General features: G+C 43.7%; 1 protein-coding gene across 4 annotated transcripts in view; it reads right to left on the bottom strand.

Moving 5' to 3' along the window:
• The window catches only part of gtf2a1 (general transcription factor IIA, 1), an 82,842-nt gene that overhangs the window by 22,599 nt on the left and 36,742 nt on the right, over positions 1-23,501 (bottom strand). For all 4 annotated transcript variants that reach the window (XM_086002649.1, XM_086002648.1, XM_086002647.1 and 1 more), the window contains 3 exons: positions 21,427-21,528; positions 4,288-4,492; positions 3,243-3,325 (listed from right to left, as the gene is read on the bottom strand). In XM_086002649.1, the coding sequence (XP_085858775.1) occupies positions 3,243-3,325; positions 4,288-4,492; positions 21,427-21,528 (390 nt within the window). The remainder of the gene's footprint in view (positions 1-3,242; positions 3,326-4,287; positions 4,493-21,426; positions 21,529-23,501) is intronic.

The raw sequence follows: 23,501 nt of genomic DNA, 5'->3' as shown, positions 1-23,501 counted from the left end.
TTCCCCAATATAAATTGGGACAGTCAGAGTGTGAAAGGCTTAGAGGGTGCAGAATTCTTAAAGTGCATCCAGGAGAGCTTTTTGAGCCAACATGTAGAAAGTCCTACAAGAGAGGGGGGCGGTACTGGACCTAATTCTGGGGAATGTAGCCGGGCAAGTGGTGGAAGTGTCAGTAGGAGAGCATTTTGGCGACAGTGACCATAATTTGGTGAGATTTAAGGTGGTCATGGAAAAAGACAAAGACGGCCCGGAAATAAGGGTTCTAAATTGGGGGAAGGCCGGTTTTAATATGATAAGGCAGGATCTGGCCAAAGTGGACTGGGAGCAGCTGCTTATAGGAAAATCCACATCAAAACAGTGGGAGACTTTCAGAAGGGAAATAGAGAGAGTACAACGCCAACATGTTCCTGTAAAGGTCAAGGGTGGGACCAACAAGCAAAGGGAACCTTGGATGACAAGGGATATACAGAAATGCATTAGAAATAAGAGGGGGGCTTTTGGCAGTTACAAAAGACTAAAGACAGAAGAAGCCCTAGAGGAGTATAAAAAGTGCAGGGGCATACTTAAAAAAGAAATTAGGAGGGCGAGGAGGGGCCATGAAATAACACTGGCGAGCAAAATAAAGAAAAATCCTAAGATGTTTTATAAGTATATTAAGGGCAAGAGGATAACCAGGGAAAGGGTAGGGCCCATTAGGGACCAAAGTGGCAATCTGTGTGTAGAGCCAGAGGATGTAGGCGGGGTTTTAAATGAATTTTTTGCATCTGTGTTCACTATGGAGAAAGACGATGCAGACATAGAAATCGGGCAAGGGGACTGTGACATACTTGAACATATTAGCATCGAGAGGGAGGAGGTGCTAGCGGTTTTAGCGGGCCAAAAAGTGGATAAATCCCCAGGCCCGGACGAGATGTATCCCAGGCTGCTGTGGGAGGCAAGGGAGGAGATTGCAGGGGCTCTGACACTAATTTTCAGAACCTCTCTGGCCACAGGGGATGTACCAGAGGACTGGAGAACAGTTAACGTAGTACCATTATTCAAGAAGGGTAGCAGGGATAAACCAGGGAATTACAGGCCAGTGAGTCTAACATCTGTGGTGGGGAAATTATTGGAAAAAATTCTGAGGGACAAAATTAATCTCCACTTGGAGAGGCAAGGATTAATCGGGGATAGTCAGCATGGCTTTGTCAAGGGTAAATCATGTCTAACAAATCTGATCGAATTTTTCGAGGGGGTGACTAGTGGGGTGGATGAGGGAAATGCTGTGGATGTGGTGTACATGGACTTCAGTAAAGCTTTTGACAAAGTCCCGCATAGGAGACTGGTCAAGAAGGTAAGAGCCCATGGGATCCAGGGTGCCTTGGCGCGTTGGATCCTAAACTGGCTGAGTGGCAGGAGGCAGAGGGTGATGGTCGAAGGTTGCTTTTGTGACTGGAAGCCTGTGTCCAGTGGGGTACCTCAGGGATCGGTGCTGGGTCCCTTATTGTTTGTGATCTACATAAATGATTTGGATGAAAATGTAAAAGGTATGATCAGTAAGTTCGCAGATGACACGAAAATTGGTGGGGTGGTAAATTGCGAGGAGGAAAGCCTCCGGCTACAGGACGATATAAACGGGTTGGTCAGATGGGCGGAAAAGTGGCAAATGGAATTTAACCCTGAAAAGTGCGAGGTGATGCATTTTGGACGGACAAATAAGGCAAGGGAATACACAATGAGTGGTAGGACCCTAGGAAGTACAGAGGGTCAGAGGGACCTTGGTGTACATGTACATAGATCCCTGAAGGCAGCGGAGCAGGTAGGTAAGGTGGTTAAAAAGGCATATGGGATACTTGCCTTCATTAGCCGAGGCATAGAATATAAGAGCAGGGAGGTTATGATGGAGCTGTACAAAACGCTGGTGAGGCCACAGCTGGAGTACTGTGTGCAGTTCTGGTCGCCTCACTATAGGAAGGATGTGATTGCTTTGGAGAGGGTGCAGAGAAGATTCACCAGGATGTTACCTGGGATGGAGCGCCTCAGCTATGAAGAGAGGCTGGACAGGCTGGAGTTGTTTTCCTTGGAGCAGAGAAGGCTGAGGGGGGACCTGATTGAGGTGTACAAAATAATGAGGGGCATAGATAGGGTAGATAAAGAGGAACTTTTCCCCTTAGTGGGGGGGTCAATAACAAGGGGGCATAGATTCAGGGTAAGGGGCAGGAGATTTAGAGGGGATTTGAGGAGGAACTTTTTCACCCAGAGGGTGGTTGGAATGTGGAACTCAATGCCTGAAAGGGTGGTGGAGGCAGGAACCCTCACAACATTCAAGAAGCATTTGGATGAGCACTTGAAATGCCATTGCATACAAGGCTATGGACCAAATGCTGGAAAATGGGATTAGACTGGACAGGGATGGCTGGGCGGCGCAGACACGATGGGCCGAAGGGCCTCTTTCTGTGCTGTAAAACTCTATGACTCTATGACTCTATGATGCCCGAGACAGACGGGTAGCAAGTTCATTGCTCCCACAAACTGGAACGCTAGAAAAAATGGCCAATTGATCATTTTTTAACACTCAAAAGCTAATACAACAGCAAAGTTGGACAACTCAAGTCAAACACCCTCTTATGGCAGTAATTAAAACAGAATGTCCTCCAGTGCTGACAGCAAGGGGTTTGTGAATCTGACAGCAGCTCTGGCAGTAGAATACAAAATCAACCTAAACCAGGCGCAAAGATAAACCGATGGGCAGTTTTATACTTGTGGTAAACCACTGTTTGTATTCCACTGTGTACATGCCTGTACATGTCTCGGCTGACTCCTCCCACGAGTCCAGGTATAAAGGTGACTGCTCCACAGTCCCTCTGTATTCTGGACCGGTCGACCACTCGAGGCACACCTTCATTCTCTTGTTAATAAAAGCCTGTTAATTACTCGCTTAATCTCAGTCTTTTGAGTTATTGATAGCGCATCAATACTACCACCAAAACTTTTCAATTCTCGTCATATCGCTAGTAAAGACAGAAGCTATCATTGGAATTGAGAGAGGACAGGAACGGCTTGGCTGTAAAAAAACAAGCTTGCCAACGCTCACTACCAAGGCCCATGTGAATAGTAACCACTTGGGTGAGGGACCAGAGCGTGGCCAGCACCCGTGGAAATGTACCCCAGCAACAGGCAAGGAGGAGGAAAGGAGGGAAGAAAACAGTCAATAAAATAGGCAAGAAACAAACAAAAAACAAAATATATATATATATCCTTACCATGCCAGTTGGATTCATATGCTGTATTATCTTCCCATCTTGCATAATAACTTGCGGTCCTGACTTATGAGAAGATGAGAAAACTATGGGATAAATTAAGCAAAGTGAAATATTGTGATTAGTACCTTGAACATATGATTCATCCTCCCCTGCTCTTCCCCCCCACTGGGTTCAACTTATGGTCCTTGGTCTTTAAAATTCCCATATACCATGTCAGCAGAGTCAACAAAGAGAATGCTGCATTGGAGTTATCAGCCTGGATTATGTGTTCAGGTCTCTGGAGTGGGACTTGAGCCCACAACCTCCTGACCCAGGGGCGAGAGCTACCCACTGAGCCACGGGAGTGGCCCAAGTAAAAATTGAAAGGAGATCATAGAAATTTACAGCGCAGGAGGAGGCCATTTGGCCCATTGTGTCTGTGCCGACCGAAAAAGAGCCATCCAACCCACCCCTCCAGCCCTTGGTCTGCAGCCCTGTGAGCCACAGCACCCCACGTGCACATCCAAGTACTTTTTAAATGCGATGAGGGTCTCTGCCTCTGCCACCCCTCCAGGAAGTGCGCCCCAGACCCCCATCACCCTCCGGGTGAAAAAAGCTCTCAACTCCCCTCTAATCCTTCTATCAATGACTCCAAATCTATGTCCCCTGGTTACTGACCTCTCAACAGGTCCTTCCTATCCACTCTATCTAGGCCCCTCATAATTTTATGATGCACAGGGCATCACAAAGAAATATAAGAAAGAAAATGGTGAAGGGACCCCATCTTCTGCCCTTTCCCCTCATAAGAACATAAGAAATAGGAGCAGGAGTCGGCCATTTGGCCCTTCGAGCCTGCTCCGCCATTCAGTAAGATCATGGCTGATCTTCTACCTCATCTCCACTTTCCTGCACTATCCCCATATCCCTTGACTCCCTTAATATTCAAAAATATTACAACTCACATCACGCACCCTCCATATTTATGCACTGTGGTGAACCCCCAGAAACTTAGTTTGTAATATCCCTAACTAAAGCACTGTTTCTAAAAGGTCGCGCTGTAACTGACCTGAGTTAGCGGGGATGGTGAGCACTTGCTGTGTCTGCTGTTGAGCCTGCTGCTGATGCTGCTGCTGCTGTTGCTGGTGGTGGTGGTGGTGCTGCTGTTGTTGTTGTTGTTGCTGCTGCTGCTGTTGGGCCTGAATTAAAATCTGTTGCTCCTCCGAGTGGAAACCATCTACAGCCTTTGACTGCATCAATTTGTTCTCCCATAACTGACACAATTCAAAAGAAGAAGAAAATCAAACTTTTAATATAAACTTTTGGCAAAAAACATTCAACTGAAGAAAGCCACAAGAAATAATGAATTAGATTGACATGTGCTCTTTTGTTCTGTCCAAATAGTGTGTTAGGTTCCAGAACATCAGCAGAATTCAATGGCAGGTAACATTTCTGGAGACAAGTGAAATTCTGGTGCAATTGTTCAAAGCAGGTCTTTCAGAAGCTGCCACTGCCGATGCCCATATTTTGTTAGGGCAGTTTCATCTTCAAAGTGTGTAGCTTACAGAGACCATAGCAAAACGGGTTACTGATTCAGTGCAAGGAACTTGAGATCACACCAAAATCCAAAGGCTCGAAGAAAGCGCACACGAGATTGTGAAGAACAAGACTTGGATTGCAAGCTGGCATCGGGGGTGAATGAAGAGTTTAAAACACCCATAATCAGATACCACAGGGAACATAAGAACATATGAAATAGGAGCAGCAACAGGCCACTTGGCCCCTCGAGCCTGCTCCGCCATTCAATAAGGTCATGGCTGATCTTGGGCTCAAAGCCACTTCCCTGCCGGCTCCCCATAACCCTTCACTCCCTTATCTTGCAAAAATCTGTCTATCTCCACCTTAAATGTATTCAATGACCCAGCCTCCACAGCTCTCTGGGGCAAAGAATTCCGCAGATTTACGATCCTCTGAGAGAAGAAATTCCTCCTCATCTCAGTTCCAAAAGGGCGACCCTTTATTCTGAGACTGTGCCCCTGAGTTCTAGATTTCCCCACGAGGGGAAACATCCTCTCTGCATCTACCTTGTCGAGCCCCCTCGGTATATTATATGTTTCAATAAGATCACCTCTCATTCTTCTAAATTCCAATGAGTATAGGCCCAGCCTGCTCAACCTTTCTTCATAAGTCAACCCCCTCATCTCTGGAATTAACCTAGTGAATCGTCTCTGAACTGCCTCCAATGCAAGTATATCCTTCCTTAAATAAGGAGACCAAACTGTACGCAGTACTCAAGGTGTGGTCTCACCAATACCCTGTACAGTTGCAGCAGGACTTCCCTGCTTTTATACTCCAACCCCTTTGAAATAAAGGCCAACATTCCATTTGCCTTTGATTACTTGCTGTACCTGCATGCTAACTTTTTGTGTTTCATGCACAAGGACCCCCAGGTCCCTCTGAACTGTAGCATTTTGTAATCTCTCTCCATTTAAATAATAGTTTGCTTTTTTATTTTTCCTGCCAAAGTGTATAACCTCGCACTTTCCCACTTATACTCCATCTGCCAAATGTTTGCTCACTCACGTAGCCTGTTTATATCCCTTTGCAGGTTCTTTGAGTCCTCTGCACAACTTGCTTTCCCACCTATCTTTGTATCATCCGCAAACTTGGCTACATTACACTCGGTCCCTTCATCCAAGTCATTAATGTAGATTGTAAATAGTTGAGGCCCCAGCACCGATCCCTATGGCACCCCACTAGTTACCGTTTGCCAACCGGAAAATGGCCCATTTATCCTGACTCTCTGCTTTCTGTTAGTTAGCCAATTCTCTATCCATGCTAATATATTACCCCCAACTCTGTGAGCTCTTATCTTATGCAGTAACCTTTTATGTGGCACCGGGACCGATGTCCTTGGGGGAGTGTTTGCTAGTGCTGTGGGGGAGGGTTTAAACTAAAATGGCAGGGGGTTGGGAACCTGAGCAGGGACACAAAGGGAAACAAGGATAGAAGCAAAAGACAGGAAGGAGAATAACAAAGGTGGCTATCGGAGAAATCAAGGGTTTAAAACAAACGTGGCCACAGTAAATAATAATTCTAAAAGGTCTAAGAGCGTTAAAAAAAACAAGCCTGAAGGCTTTGTGTCTTAATGCAAGGAGCATTCGCAATAAGGTGGATGAATTAGCAGCGCAAATAGAGGTAAATGAATATAATATGATTGGAATTACAGAAACATGGCTCCAGGGGGACCAAGGCTGGGAACTCAACATCCAGGGGTATTCAATATTCAGGAAAGATAGGCAAAAAGGAAAAGGTGGTGGGGTAGCATTTCTGGTTAAAGAGGGGATTAACACAATTGTAAGGAAAGATATTGGCTCTGATGATGTGGAATCTGTATGGGTAGAACTGAGAAATACCAAAGGGCAGAAAACATTAGTGGGAGTGGTGTATAGACCCCCAAACAGTAATACGGAGGTTGGGGATGGCATTAAAAGGGAAATTAGAGAAGCGTGCAATAAGGGCACAGCAGTCATCATGGGTGACTTTAATCTACATATAGATTGGGCTAACCAAATTAGTAACAATACTGTGGAGGAGGAATTCCTGGAGTGTATACGGGATGGTTTCCTGGACCAATATGTCGAGGAACCAACTAGGGATCAGGCCATCTTAGACTGGGTATTATGCAATGAGAAAGGATTAATTAGCAATCTTGTTGTGCGAGGCCCCTTGGGTCAGAGCGATCATAATATGATCGAATTCTTCATTAAGATGGAGAGGGAAGTAGTTGACTCAGAGACTAAGGTCCTGAATTTAAATACAGGGAGCTATGATGGTATGAGACACGAGTTGGGTAGGATTGATTGGGGAATGTCACTCAAAGGGTTGACGGTGGATAGGCAATGGCAAACATTCAAAGATCACATGGATGAACTACAAAATTTGTTTATCCCAGTTTGGCATAAAAATAAATCAAAAAAGGTGACTCAACCGTGGCTAACAAGGGAAGTTAGGGATAACATAAGATCCAAAGAGAGGGCATATAAATTGGCCAGAAAAAGCAGCAAACCTGAGGATTGGGAGCAGTTTAGGATTCAGCAAAGGAGGACAATGGGATTAATTAAGAGGGGGAAAATAGATTATGAAAGTAAGCTTGCAGGGAACATAAAAACTGACTGTAAAAGCTTTTATAGATAGTGAAGAGAAAAAGATTGGTGAAGTCAAGCGTAGGTCCCTTGCAGTCAGAATCAGGGGAATTTATAATGGGGAACAAAGAAATGGCAGACCAATTAAATACATATTTTGGTTCTGTCTTCACAAAGGAGGACACAAATAACCTCCCAGAGATGTCGGGGAACATAGGGACCAATGAGGGGGAGGAACTGAAAGAAATCAGTATTTGTAGGGAAATGGTGTAGGGGAAGTTGACGGGATTGAAGGCCGATAAATCCCCAGGGCCTGATAATCTACATCCTAGGGTACTTAAGGAAGTGGCCCTGGAGATAGTAGATGCATTGCTGGTCATCTTCCAGAACTCGATAGACTCTGGAACAGTACCCATGGATTGGAGGGTAGCTAATGTTACCCCACTATTCAAAAAAGGTGGCAGAGAAAAAGCAGGGAATTATAGACCGGTAAGCCTGACATCGGTAGTGGGGAAAATGCTAGAGTCCACTATAAAAGATGTAATAGCAGAGCACTTGGAAAGCAGTAACAGGATCGGACAAAGTCAACATGGATTTACAAAAGGTAAATCGTGCTTGACTAATCTACTGGAATTTTTTGAGGATGCAACTGGTAAAATAGATAAGGGAGAACCAGTGGATGTGGTGTATTTGGACTTTCAGAAGGCTTTCGATAAGGTCCCGCATAAGAGATTAGCTTGTAAAATTAAGGCACATGGGATTGGGGGCAAGGTATTGACTTGGATAGAGAACTGGTTGGCAGATAGAAAGCAAAGAGTTGGAATACACGGGTCGTTTTCCGAGTGGCAGGCAGTGACTAGTGGGGTACCGCAAGGATCGGTCCTAGGACCCCAGCTGTTCACAATATATATTAATGATCTGGACGAGGGAATTGGATGTAGTATCTCCAAATTTGCAGACGACACAAAGCTGGGTGGGAGGGTATGCTGTGAGGAGGGTGTTGTGAAACTCCAGTACGATTTGGACAGGTTGGGTGATTGGGCAGAAACATGGCAAATGCACTATAATGTGGATAAATGTGAGGTTATCCACTTTGTTGGCAAAAACAGGAAGGCAGATTATTATTTGAATGGCAATAGATTGGGAGAAGGGGAAGTGCAAAGAGACCTGGGTGTTCTTGTGCACCAGTCGCTGAAGGTAAGCATGCAGGTGCAGCAGGCGGTTAACAAGGCAAATGGTATGTTGGCCTTCGTAGCAAGAGGGTTTGAGTACAGGAACAAGGATGTCTTGCTGCAGTTGTACAGGGCCTTGGTGAGACCGCACCTCGAGTATTGTGTGCAGTTTTGGTCGCCTTATCTGAGGAAGGATGTTCTTGCCATGGAAGGAGTGCAGCGAAGATTCACCAGGCTAATACCTGGGATGGCAGGAATGATGTACGAGGAGAGATTGGGTCGATTGGGCTTGTACTCACTGGAGTTTAGAAGATTGAGAGGGGATCTCATCGAAACCTATAAAATTCTGTCAGGCCTGGACAGACTAGATGCAGGAACGATGTTCCCAATGGCCGGGGAGTCCAGAACTAGGGGTCATAGTTTAAGGATAAGGGGTAAGCCATTTAGGACTGAGATGAGGAGGAATTTCTTCACCCAGAGAGTGGTGAACCTGTGGAATTCTCTACCAAAGAAGGCAGTGGAGGCCAATTCATTAAATATATTCAAGAAGGAATTGGATATATTTCTTAAGGCTAAAGGGATATGGGGAGAAGGCAGGAACGGGGTACTGAATTTGGATGATCAGCCATGATCTCATTGAATGGCGGAGCAGGCTCGAGGGGCCGAATGGCCTACTCCTGCTCCTATCTTCTATGTTTCTATGTTATCGAATGCCTTCTGGAAATCCAAATACACCACATCTGCTGGCTCACTCTTATCCACCCTGCTCGTTACATCCTCAAAGAACTCCAGCAAATTTGTTAAACATGATTTCCCTTTCATAAAACCATGCTGACTCTGCTTGACTGCATTATGATTTTCCAAATGCCCTGCTACTGCTTCCTTAATGAAGGACTCCAGCATTTTCCCAACGACAGATGTTAGGCTAACTGGTCTACAGTTTCCTGCTTTCTGTCTCCCTCCTTTCTTAAATAGGGGTGTTACATTTGCGGTTTTCCAATAAGTGAGACTGCAGTGGACATTAAATACACAGCAATAGACCTCAAGGCAGTATGGGCTATCAGTCGAGAGGGGGAATTGGGCGTTTGAAATGATCTCAGTACCATAATCCGCATTCCTTTGCTATAGAGGTCCTCTTAAATGTTATGACTGTACCTGCAGAAGGAGAAAAACCTCTTCAAGGATTATAACCCTCAAGAAGCAGATCATTTGCAGGATCGAAGGGAAATGTTCCCAGATTTAGCCCTCCATTTAGAATAACATATCCAGCATTTACAGGGAAATTTCTATTCAACTAATTTTCAGATCCAGAAGCTTGGAAAACCTTTTTTCCCACCTGCTAGTCTAGGCTCAGGAGTGTTGAGATGGAAGGTACATTTGAGGGATGTATCTTGACCTTCACAATCACATTCTCTTTGGTCAAAAAGCAGGAAGGAAACAGCAGGTACGTGATTCTAGCAATACCATTAATAGATCTTCTGTGCATCTCAAAGCACTGGATCAAGTCTATGCCTGTTTGTTTATATAATAATAATCTGCTATAGTTTTGTTCATCTACAAACTCATTGCTTATCCTTGAATGTGATCTCTGGTATGCAGCCACACTGTTTGAAGAGTGAGCCATAATTTATGTTGGATGATATGTGGCTGATCCGTTTTAGGTTCAGCCACCTTGTGGATAGGTGCAACAACTAGTAAAGAAACATAGAAGATAGGAGCAGGAGATTCGGCCCTTCGAGCCTGCTCCGCCATTCAACGAGATCATGGCTGATCATCCAAACCCTAGCACCCGGTCCCTACACCGACAGCCATCCCACCCAAGCCCTATCCCCGTAACCCCATGTATTTAATCCCCCCCAATTTTTTTAAATTTTTTATCATGGCCAATCAACCTAACCCGCACATCTTTGGACTGTGGGAGGAAACCGGAGCACCCGGAGGAAACCCACGCAAACACGGGGAGAATGTGCAAACTCCACACAGTCACCCGAGGCCGGATTTGAACCCGGGTCCCTGGCGCTGTGAGGCAACAGTGCTAACCACTATGCCACCGTGCTTAGTGGACTAAAGAAAGATATGGGTGCATGGTCTATATACGTATCCTGTTTACTACGATCCATTTCCTTCTCTCACCACCAAATTGTTACCAAACAAGGTCAATAGGATCACAGATGATTCATGGGGCACTGGCACCAGTACTGGGGAAAGGAGGAGCTGTTCTGTTGGGATGGGCTCCACTTAAATCGGGCTGGGACCAGTGTCGTGGTGAATCAAATAACATGGGCTGTAGATAAAGTTTTAAACTAAAAAAAGGGAGGGGGGTCAGGTGAGGGGAAATTTAGAAATCTAAAGAGAAAAGTCAAGGCAATGTAGCTGATTTGGATCAAGATAAGCGAGTGTGACAGGAAGGAACAGAGTTTAACGGTAATAGTGCATCAGCAAATAAGGTGAAAGCAGGGAATAATGGTAAAAAGTTAAAATTAAAGGCTCTTTATCTGTATGCACGAAGCATTCGTAACAAGATAGACGAATTAGTGGCACAAATAGATATAAATGGCTTTGATCTAATCTAATAGCCATTACAGAGATGTGGTTACAAGGTGATCAAGGTTGGGAACTAAATATTCCTTGACATTTACAAAATACAGACAGAGTGGAAAAGGAGTGAGGGTAGCTCTGATAATAAAGGATGACATAAGGACAGTAATGAGGAAGGATCTTGGCTTGGAAGATCAGGAAGTAGAATCAGTATAGGTGGAGATAAAAAATAACAAGGAGCAGAAAACACAGGTGGGAGTAGTTTATAGGCCCCCAAACAGTAGCTATACCGTTGGACAGAATATCAACCAACAAATAACAGGAGCTTGTATCAAAGGTAGTACAATAATCATGGGGAGCTTTAATCTTCATATAGACTGGGCAAATCAAATTGGCAAAGGTAGTCCGGAGGACGAGTTCGTGAAATGTGTTTGAGACGTTTTCCTAGAAAAATACGTCAAGAAACCAACCAGGGAAGAGGCTATTTTAGATCTTGTATTGTGTAATGAGATAGGGTTAATTAGTAATCTTATAGTGAAGGACCAGCTGGGGAAGAGTGATCATAATATGATTCAAACTCAATGTGAAATTGTGAGTAAAATACTTCAGTCGGAAACGAGAGTCTTAAACTTAAATAAAGCCAAATATATAGGTATGAGGGGCGAGTTAGCTAAGGTAGATTGGGAAATTAGATTAAAAGGTATGACAGTAGATAAGCAGTGGCAAGTATTTAAAGAAATATTCCAAATTCTCAACGAATATACATTCCATTGATAAATAAAAATGCCACGGGAAAAGTGACTAACTAAACAAGTTAAGGATAGTATTAGATTAAAAGAAGAGGCTTATAATGTTGCGAATAATAGTAGTAAACCTAAGGATTGGAAAAGCTTTAGAAATCAGAAAAGGATGACCAAAAAATTGATAAAAGGGGGAAAATAGAATGAGAGTAAATTGGCAAGAAATATAAAAATAGATTGCAAGAACTTCTACAAGTATGTAAAAAGAAAGAGAGCAGCAAAACTAACCTTTGGTCCCTTAGAGGCTGAGACAGGTGAAATTATAATGGGGGAATAAGAAAATTGCAGAGACTTTATACAAATATTTTGTATCTGTCTTCACAGTAAAAGACACAAAAAGCATACCAAAAATAGTGGGGAACCATGGGGTTAATAAGAGTAAGGAATTTAAAGTAATTAGTATCAGTAGAGAAAAAGTACTTGAGAAACTAATGGGACTAAAAGCCGGCTAATCCCCTGGAACTGATGGCCTACATCTTAGGATTCTAAACGAGGCGGCTGCAGAGATAGTGGATGCATTGGTTGTGATCTTCTAAATTTCCCTAGATTCTAGAACGGTCCCAGCGGATTAGAAGGTAGCAAGTGTAACCCTGCTATACAAGAAAGGAGGGCGAGAGAAAACAGAGAACTACAGGCCACTCACCCTGACATCAGTCGTCGGGAAAATGCTGGAATCCATTATTAAGGAAGTGGTAACAGGGTACTTAGAAAATCATAATAATGATTAGGCAGAGTCAACATGGTTTTATGAAAGGGAAATCATGTTTAACAAATTTAGTAGAGTTTTTTGAGGATGTAACTAGCAGGGTGGATAAAGGGGAACTAGTGGATGCAGTATATTTGGATTTGTCACAGAGTGCAGCTTGGAACAGAGTGTAAAGCTGCAAGTTTGGTGAGTGAGGGAGTGAATCTTAAAGGTTAATTTCTTTTTTCTTAAATCTAGTCTTGTGTGCTTGCAATTAGCATTTAACTTAAATTTAAATTTACTGTTTTAAGTTTTAAGTTTCTTCTGGGCTTGGGCAGGCCTCTTTTTGTTAAACCAATTACAGGAAACTTTCTGGTATCCGGCACGGACGGGACCGACGTGGTGCCGGTTCATCAACAATTCCGGATAACCGAACGCTATAGTAAAAGATACGGAGCTCAGAGCTCCGTATAAAGCAACAAACCCTGTTGCTTAGCTTCAAAACAATCGGCACAAGTTGCAAGCGTCTCTGTAGCTTAGCAACAGCTTCAGCTACACCCTTGCACAGCAACAAATGGAGTAAAAATAGTAATAAAAGTAAAAAAAAGTTACCTGAACCGACTCCTGAATTTTGCCGGTGGATAGAGTGTTCCGGTTATTTAGGGGCCGGTTAATCGAAAGTTTCCTGTAACTGTAACTTAATAGAACTTTCAATAAAACTTATCAAATTAAATTAAAATTACATCGGCCGGGGAGGTGATGCACTCCAGTCCCCGCGGCGCCCACCGGTCTCGGAAGGCCTCGAGCGTGCCGGCGGACACCGCGTGCTCCATCTCCAGGGCCACCCGGGCGAGAGCATAGCCGCGGAAGAGAGGCAGGCAATCGGGCCGAACGACCCCCTCGACCGCCCGCTGCCTGGACCTATTAATGGCCACTTTGGCCAGACCCAGGAGCAGTCCTACGAGGAGGTCCTCCGACCCGCCCGCTCCCCTCCGCACCGGGTGACCGAAGATCAGGAGCGTGGGACTGAAGTGCAGCCAAAAATCGAGCAGCAGCCCCTTCAGACAATGGCTCTGTGACACCCCCCAACCGCATTTGGAGAAAAATAAAAGGTGACATCACAGGGAAAAGGGCAAGTGATTGGTTGGTGAGTATTTTGCTCACTTCTCTTATCTTTTAAAGCCCAGGAAATTTATTAGTAATTGTAAGGTTTCATTTGTACTAGTTTACTAGCAGTAATAAATCTTCTTAGGTGTAGTAGGGATTAATTAATAAAAATAAATTAATTAAGACTCAATAAAAATGGCAGGGCAGGTGATGTGTTGCAACTGCAGTATGTGGGAGCTCCTGGACGCCAGTGTGATCCAGGATGAACACGTCTACGGTAAGTGTCTGCGGCTTGAGGAGCTTTGGCTCAGAGTTGATGAGCTTGAGGCCGAGCTGTGGACTCTGCGATGCATCAGGGAGGGGGAAAGTTACCTGGACACTTTATTCCAGGAGTCAGTCACATCCCTTAGGATAGGGTCTTCTGATTTGGTCAGTGGTCAGGGACAGGAGGATATGACTGCGAGTGAGGCAGGGGACCCAGGAGTTGGAGGAGTCTCAGCCTCTGCAATTGTCCAACAGGTTTGAGGTTCATGCGGCCTCTATGGATGAAAGCGGTGGATGAGCAAACTGACCATGGCACCGAGGTACAGGAAGCCATTCAAGCAGGGGGAGTTAATAGGAATGTAGTGGTAATTGGGGACAGCATAGTCAGGGGGATAGATACAGTTCTCTGCGGCCAAGAGTGAGAGTCCAGACGGCTGTGTTGCCTGCCAGGGTTCGAGACATCTGCTCTGGGCTGGAGAGGAACTTGCAGTGGGAGGGGGAGGAGCCAGTGGTCATGGTCCATGTAGGTACCAACGACATAGGTAGAACTAGGAAAGAGGTTCTGCTGAGAGAGTATGAGCAGCTAGGGGCTAAATTAAAAAGCAGAACCTCAAAGGTAATAATGTCTACATTATCTGAGCCATGAGCAAATTGGCATAGGGTAAATAAAATTAGAGCGATGAATGCGTGACTCAAAGACTGGTGTGGGAGAAATGGGTTTCGATTCCTGGGACACTGGCACCAGTACTGGGGAAAGTGGGATCTGTATCATTGGGACGGTCTTCACCTGAACCGTGCTGGGACCAGTGTTCTGGCGAGTCGCATAACTAGGGCGGTAGAGAGGGCTTTAAACTAAATATTGGGGGCATGGGATCAAATTTGGGAAGATGTGGTCATTCAAAGATTAGAGACAAGGCAATAGAGAAAGGTATTAATATGGGAAATAATAAACAGACTGTGACAGGAAGGGATAGAGAGTACAATTCTAAGAGTAAATCAACAGATAAGGCTAGAGGTTACAAAAATAATAAAAGGACAAAACTAAAGGCTCTGCATCTGAATGCACGGAGCATTCAAAACAAAACCGATGAACTGATAGCACAAATAGGAATAAATAAATATGATTTGATAGCCATTACAGAAACATGGCTGCAGGATGACATAGGTTGGGACCTGAATATTGAAGGGTACATGACATTTAGGAAGGACATGAAGGTGGGAAAAGGTGGAGGGGTGGCTCTGTTAATTAATTATGGTATTAGCACAATAGAGAGGGATGACCTAAGTTCAAGAAACCAGGATATAGAAGTGGTTTGGGTAGAGATGAGAAATAATAAAGGCAAGAAGTCACTTGTGGGAGTGGTGTACAGGCCCCCTAACAGTAACCACATGGTAGGGTGGAGTATAAAGGAAGAAATAATGGGAGCTTGTCAGGAGGGTACGGCAATAATCATGGGGGATATTAATCTGCATATAGACTGGAAAAATCAGATGGGCAAAGGTAGCATAGATGAGGAGTTCATGGAATGTTTTCGGGATAGTTTCTTACAACAGCACATTCTGGAGCCAACCAGAGAGCAGGCTATACTAGACCTGGTATTGCGCAACGAGATAGGATTAATTAATGACCTCATAGTGAAGGCACCCCTAGGTAGCAGCAATCATAATATGATTGAATTTTACATTCAGTTTGAGAGAGAGAAGAATGGGTCCAAGACTAGTATTTTAAACTTAAATAAGGGCAATTATGAGGGCATGAAAGCAGAGCTAGCTAAAGTGAACTGGCAAATTAGGTTAAGGGATAGGTCAATAGAGTTGCAGTGGCAGACATTTAAGGGGATATTTCAAAATACACAGAATATATACAGTCCAACGAGAAAGAAAAATTCCAAGGGGAGGACCCACCATCCGTGGTTAACTAAAAAAGTTAAAGATAGTATTAAACTTTAAGAAAAAGCATATAATTGCGCAAAGATGGGTGGCAGGTCAGAAGATTGGCCAAAATATTAAAAACAGCAAAGAATGACAAAGATTAATAAAGAGAGAAAAATTAGAGTACAAGAGAAAGCTAGCTAGAAATATAAAAACAGGTAGTAAGAGTTTCTATAGATATTTTAAAAAGAAAAGAGTTAACAAAGTGAGCGTTGGTCCTATAAAAAGTGAGTCTGGGGAATTAATAATAGAAAATAAGGAGATGGCAGTTGAATTGAACAGGTATTTTGCATCGGTCTTCACTATAGGGGATACAAGTAACATCCCAGAAATAGCTGTAAATCAGGAAATGGAAGGGAGGGAGGAACTCAAGAAAATTACAATCACCAGGGAAGTGGTACTGAGCAAATTGATGGAGCTGCGGGCTGACAAGTCCCCGGGTCCTGATGGACTTCATCCTAGGGTCTTAAAAGAAGTGGCTAGTGAGATAGTTGATGCGTTGCTTTTAATTTTCCAAAATTCCCTAGATTCGGGGAAGGTCCCATTAAAAATAGCAAATGTAACTCCGTTATTCAAAAAGGGGAGACAGAAAGCAGGAAACTACAGGCCAGTTAGCAAGGGAAGATGTTAGAAGCTATTATTAAAGACATTATAGCAGGGCACTTAGAAAAGTTCAAAGTAATCCGGCAGAGTCAACATGGTTTTGTGAAAGGGAAATCAGGTTTAACCAATTTATTGGAGTTCTTTGAGGAAGTAACATGTGCTGTGGATAAAAGAGAACCGGTGGATGTACTGTACTTAGATTTCCAGAAGGCATTTGATAAGGTGCCACATCAAAGGTTATTGCGGAAAATAAAAGCTCATGGTGTAGGGGGTAACATATTGGCATGGATAGAAGATTGGCTAGCTAACAGGAAACAGAGAGTAGGCATAAATGGGTCATTTTCTGACTGGCAAGATGTAACAAGTGGTGTGCCACAGGGATCAGTGCTGGGGCCTCAACTTTTTACAATTTATATAAATGACTTGGATGAAGGGACCAAAGGTATGGTTGCTAAATTTGCTGATGACACAAAGATAGGTAGGAAAGTAAATTGTGAAGAGGACATAAGGAGGCTACAAAGGGATATAGATAGGTTAAGTGAGTGGGCAAAGATCTGGCAAATGGAGTCTAATGTGGGAAAATGTGAAGTTGTCCATTTTGGCAGGAAGAATAAAAAAGTATATTATCTAAATGGTGAGAGATTGCAGAGCTCTGAGATGCAGAGGGATCTGGGTGTACTAGTGCATGAATCGCAAAAGGTTACTATGCATGTACAGCAAGTAATTAGGAAAGCTAACAGAATATCATTTATTGCAAGGGGAATTGAATACAAAAGTAGGGAGGTTATGCTTCAGTTATACAGGGCATTGGTGAGACCACATCTGGAGTACTGTGTACAGTATTGGTCTCCTTATTTAAGGATGTAAATGCGCTGGAAGCAGTTCAGAGAAGGTTTACTAGAATAATACCTGGAATGGGCAGGTTGTCTTATAAGGAAAGGTTGGACAGGTTAGGCTTGTATTCGCTGGAGTTTAGAAGAGTAAGAGGTGACTTGATTGAAACATATAAGATCCTGAGGGGTCTGGGCAGGGTGGATGGGGAGAGAATGTTTCCTCTTGTGGGAGAATCTAGAACTAGGGGTCACTGTTTAAAAATAAGGGGTCGCCCATTTAAGACAGATGAGGAGAAATTTTTTCAGAGGGTCGTGAGTCTTTGGAACTCTCTTCCTCAGAGAGTCTTTGAATATTTTTAAGGCAGAGGTAGATAGATTCTTGGTAAGCAAGGGCGTGAAAAGTTTACGGGGGTAGGCGAGAATGTGGAGTAATCAGATCAGCCATGATCTTACTGAATGGCGGAGCAGGCTCGAAGGGCCGAGTGGCCTACTCCTGCTCCTAATTCGTATTTCCAAAAGGCATTCGATAAGGTGCCACATAAAAGATTGCTATGCAAGCTAAGGGCTCATGGGGTTGGGGGTAATATAGTAGCATGGATAGAGGATTGGTTAACGGGCAGAAAACCGACAGTAGGGATAAACGGGTCATTTTCCAGTTGGCAGGCTGTAACTAGTGGGGTGCCGCAAGGATCAGTGCTGGGGCCTCTGCTATTTACAATCTCCATATTAATGATTTAGATGAAGGGACTGAGTGTAATGTATCCAAGTTTGCTGATGATACAAAGCTAGGTGGGACAGTAAGCTGTGAGGAGGACACAAAGAGTCTGCAAAGGGATATAGACAGGTTAAGTGAGTGGGCAATAAGGTGGCAGATGGAGTATGTTGTGAGGAAATGTGAGGTTATTCACTTTGGTAGGAAGAGCAGAAAAACATAATATTTTTTAAATGGTGAGAAATTATTAAATGTTGGTGTTCAGAATGGTTTTAGGCGTCCTCATACAGGAAACACAAAGTTAGCCTGCAGGTACAGCAAGTAATTAGGAAGGCAAATGGCATGTTGGCCTTTATTGCAAGGGGGTTGGAGTACAAGAGTGAGGAAGTCTTACTACAATTGTACAGGGCTTTGATGAGACCACACCTTGAAGACTATGAACAGTTTTGGTCTCCTTATCTGAGAAAGGACATATATACCTTAGAGGCGATGCAACGAAGGTTCACTAGATTGATCCCTGGGATGAAAGGGTTGTCCTGAGGAGAGATTGAGCCTATACTCTCTGGAGTTTAAAAGAAAACTTAATTTATATAGCACCTTTCACGACCACCGGACGTCCCAAAGCACTTTACAGCCAATTAAGTACTTTTTTGAAGTGTAGTCACTGTTGTAATGTAGGAAACGTGGCAGCCAATTTGCGCACAACAAGCTCCCAGAAATAGCAATGTGATAACCAGATAATCTGTTTTACTGATGTAGATTGAGGGATTAAATATTGGCCAGGACACCAGGGATAACTCCCTTGCTCTTCTTCGAAATAGTGCCATGGGATCTTTTATGTTCACGAGCAGACTCGGTTTAACATCTCATCTGAAAGACGGCATCTTTCTGCGCTCCCTCAGTACTGCACTGGAGTGTCAGCCTAGATTTTTGTTCTCAAGTCTCTGGAATGAAACTTGAACCCACAACCTTCTGACTTAGAGGCAAGAGTGCTACCCACTGAGCCACTGGCTGACACACGAGAATGAGAGGTGATCTCATTGAAACATAAGATTCTGAGGGGGATTGACAGGATAGATGCTGAGAGGTTGTTTCCCCCTGGCTGGAGAGTCTAGAACTAGGGGGCATATTCTCAGGGTAAGGGGCTGGCCATTTAGGACTGAGATGAGGAGGAATTTTTTCACTCAGAGGGTTGTGAATCTTTGGAATTCTCTCCCCAAAGAGCTGTGGATGCTCGGTCACTGAGTATATGCAAGGCTGAGATAGATACATTTTTGGACTCGAGTAATCAAGGGATATGGGGATAGGGCAGGAAAGTGGAGTTGAGGTCGAAGATCAGCCATAATCTTATTGAATGGTGGAGCAGGCTCGAGGAACCGTATGGCCTACTCCTGCTCCTAATTCTTACGTTCTTATGATTCTTGCCCCATGAAGGGTAACAGTCAATTGAACTGGCTTTCATCTCTAGATTCTGGGTTCAAGTAGGTCTGCCAACTGTACGAGTCCTACACGAATCTGGGCAGTTTCCAAATAGTTCATAGTGGACATGGGCCTCTGGCAATTTGGCAATCTCACTTGGAAAGGCCATAACATAGTTGGTGTGGGAAACAGGAAAATGTTACACTGGTGTGGTGGGGGTACTCTTGTAAAGTTGGGCCTGTGTCATATCATCTGCAGAAGCGGAAGGAGCTTTAATTTGCATCTATTTGTACTATGGCCTACCCTGGAAATTACACTGGCTGTCCAACATTGGAAATGCCCCGTTCCTTAACATTAACATACCTTGCCTTGATGAGCAGGGAAAAAATTATAAAAGCGAATTTAAATATTGCTGCTGAGATTGACCATAGCAAGATTAGAGATCTCAGAGAACCTACTTCAAAAGAATTTGACACAGGAAACCTGCTTTCCAAAGGGAAGTTCAACATCCCATCAGGAAACACACTGAAAGGTGAAAGGTCAGTGCAAAAGGCCAAATCTTGATGAAAACAAGCTACAAACTTTCTCTTGTGCAAGAACCGCAGCAGCAAACTACGAAAGGAAAAACTGAAAAGAAAATATACAGTGCAGGTGCAGGTAGCTCTCTGTAGTTTCCCCAAGGCTGGAGAGCACTTGTGGGAAAGTGCCCATTTGCTCCTTCGATTCTATTCCTCATTTAAGATGAGTAAATGCTCAATAATGAAATCACGCTTGCTTTACAGCTCAACTTGGGGGGGGCGGAAGAAAATCATCGCAAACCATTAAGTGATGTCAGTGAACACCCAGGATACAGAAATTTAATTTAATGTCTTCTTAAAATGTAAGAGTTTTTTTTATTATGGCTCATTTACACTGTTTTTAATTTAAAAAATCTTGCATTTCTATAGCGCCTTTCAGGATGTCCCAAAGCACTTTACAGCCAATGAACTACATTTTGAAGTGCAGTCACTGTTGTAATGTAGGAAGCACGGCAGCCAATTTGCACACAGCAAGCTCCCACAACAGCAGTGTGATAATGACCAGATCATCTGGTTTTTTTTTGCGATGTTGATTAAGGGATAATTACTGGCCAGGGCACCTGGGATTTTTTTACGTCCACCTGAGAGAGCAGACGGGGCCTCAGTTTAACATCTCATGCGAAAGACGTGGCACCTCCGACAGTGCAGCACTCCTCTCAGTACTGCACTGGAGCGTCAGCCTAGATTTTTGTGTTCAAGACTCTGGAGTGGGACTTGAACCCACAACCTTCTGACTCAGCGCGAGTGCTACCAACTGAGCCACGACTGACGCCAATCTTTCACATGGACGTTTAAGTTGGAAGGAACAAACTGCAGCTGAGTTTTGGTTAGGTTAGTAGATATATTTACAATCCTCATTGGAACTACAATGGCGCCACTAAACAAATCTGAGTCATTATGCAAGCTTTGATTACAGTGGTAAAAATGACTGCCGACATCTTTAATGCTTTCAATCTGGGAAATAATAGTGGACCTAAAGCATATTTTAGCAAAAAAGAATGTCTTTTAAAACTCTGTATAACTTTAAGACATCTGCAGAAATGCATTTTGTAATTACAGAGAAAATTGTACTGTGGATGGAAATAAATAGTGCAATCTAGCATTCATTTTGAATTGTGAAAGATAAATTTAAATTGCTTCGCAGTAGCAATTTACTACTTACTGCATTGCTAACATAAAATATATAACCCAGAAAAAGAAATCAAAATATAGAGAATCAATTTTGTGTGTTGGGATTCTGGCGGTGAGTGTTTATTAGCCAACATCTAACATGTCAACACACGGTGCTGCCAAGCTGTGAACTGGTCATCATTAGAATGGAAATTGTGATTCAAATGTATAACAGAAGGCGGCTTTCATAACACATTCATTTTTCTAATTAGTTTCTGCTTGAAAATTAGGATTTTAAAAAAAATCATACCGTTTTTAATTCTATGAGAACTTGTTCATCCACTCCATCATCGAGGAACTGTTCTCGCACATCGTTGATTACATCTTCAATCACTGATCTGTAGAGTTTAGGCTGGAGAAACAAAGACAAATTAGAGAGAAGGGTTTAAAAAGTGAGAACTACAATAAATCGCTCCCACTTTGTTATAATTTACACATATTATTACATTAGTTATCCAGCTCCAACACCGCTGAATTCCCATTGAAAACTGTTCCTTAACGTAAGTTTTTTTTTTAAAGATATCTGGACTTATAACAGACCAGCAGGAGTGAATTACAAGGGGAACAAACAGGGCACCTGTCCAAGATTTAGTAGTAAAGGAACACTCCAGGATAGACCCTACAGATCATCTTCCAAGGGCCTTCTGAAACTCGAAAACTAGCTTTAAAATTAGGAGCAAAAATATCCTTCTTGTGGGTGACCTCTTAACTGTACCCATCATTATTCAGAAACCACAAGGCGAGTGCATTAGTACCAGCAGCAAGATTAGCGTTCCCAGCCTGCCATACAGGCTGGCGTTCTACACTGGAGTCATCGTCACTGATTCCACCCAGAACAGCTTTCCCTCTTCTCCTGAGTGTGCAGGCGTATGGTTCCATAGGCACCGCTGCCCTCTACTACATCCCTCAAGTGACGGTTCTTTGAGTGGGAGGCTGGACTGTTCCGAGTGCCAACAGGCCACTTAACCACCTGGGGCTGGACCCAGTCCCATTCGCAGCCATGTCCAAACATGCTTCCAGGAGGAGTCACTGGTTAGCACTGCGCCTACAATTAAAAGGAGCGGAAAGCCTAGCCGTTTTATCTCCTCCCTAGCCCAGGGATATTGAAAACAAATATTAACACCATCCTAGCTTAGATCAGCTAAAATTGATTTTAGTGACTGGGCAAGTGCTTTCCTAGCAAGCAGTCTGGTTTCCCAAGGTCCCACAGCTCTGGAGCAGCTCTCAGGCTGGTCTGAATTTGTAGTTTCCGCTATTTTCTAGAATGACAAGGGACCATTCCCCATCAGGAACACCAACAGAGCAACTTAGCAGAGAGGGTGACCTGAATCAAGACTTTACCATTTTATTAAACTATCAAAATTAGTAATATTATTGCAATAATTAGCATTTTCGTAGCGCTCCTGGCAAGAAGACATCTCAAAGTGAGGGGAAAAGGGGGACACCGAGCAGGGGGAGAAACTGAGAGGTTTGGGACATGGCAGAAGGGAAGGAGGGTGGTAAATGCTGATGGAACCAGGCAAACAGTTGGAAGAGGACAAGTGGCAGGGTTAAATGAATGGCTACCAATGGTGGAGCAGGGGACAAGTAGCAGCCCACAATTAAAGGAACAGAAGTAGCATGCTGGGGGGAGGGGGGGAAAGAGAGTGGAAAATGAATGTATAAAGACCAGAGTCAGTGGACCTAATGGTGCAGGAGGGGATACAAGAATGGAGAAGGTGGCAGAGATAGGGTGGAACAAGGCTGTGGAGAGATTTTTAAATGAGAATGAGGGTGCTAACTTTAATATTTACAAGCAGCAGGGAACTAATGTAGGTTATTGGGGACTGGTGTAATTAGCACAAGACATTACAGGATCAAGGTATTGGAAGAGTCGAGTCCAGAGGTGATGAGCGTGGATAATGGTTTCAGCCGCAGAGAGGCTGAGGTGGAGGCATAGGCACACAATAAGTGGAAGTCAGTATTCTTAATGATGGACAGGATGTGGAGTTTAAGGCTTAGCTCTGGGTCGATCAGAAAGCTTAGACTTCACGTGGACCAGTTCAAAGGAGTTTACAGCTTAGCTGAATCGAACTGAAAGCCTAGTTTTTAACATCGACCAGTTATAATTGACAGTTGTTCTGAGTAGATGTTTTAGTGAGAGAAACTCTTCATATAAAATGGAAACTGGTGTGGCTGTCTTGCAGCTGGAGCTACTGGTTAGCTTCACGTTCTGAATAACCATAGTACTATTAAAAGGTTGGCCATAGGAAAGATATTTTGGCAAATGGCCGAGGAGGGCATGGAGTCTGTGGCAAGGGAATGGAGTTTATAACAATGGCTTCA

Source organism: Somniosus microcephalus, chromosome 12 (genome assembly GCF_052327205.1).
Source record: "Somniosus microcephalus isolate GS21.2 chromosome 12, FLI_Smic_1.0, whole genome shotgun sequence".
Classification (NCBI taxonomy): domain Eukaryota; kingdom Metazoa; phylum Chordata; class Chondrichthyes; order Squaliformes; family Somniosidae; genus Somniosus; species Somniosus microcephalus.
This window is presented reverse-complemented; position numbering and strand designations above follow the sequence as displayed.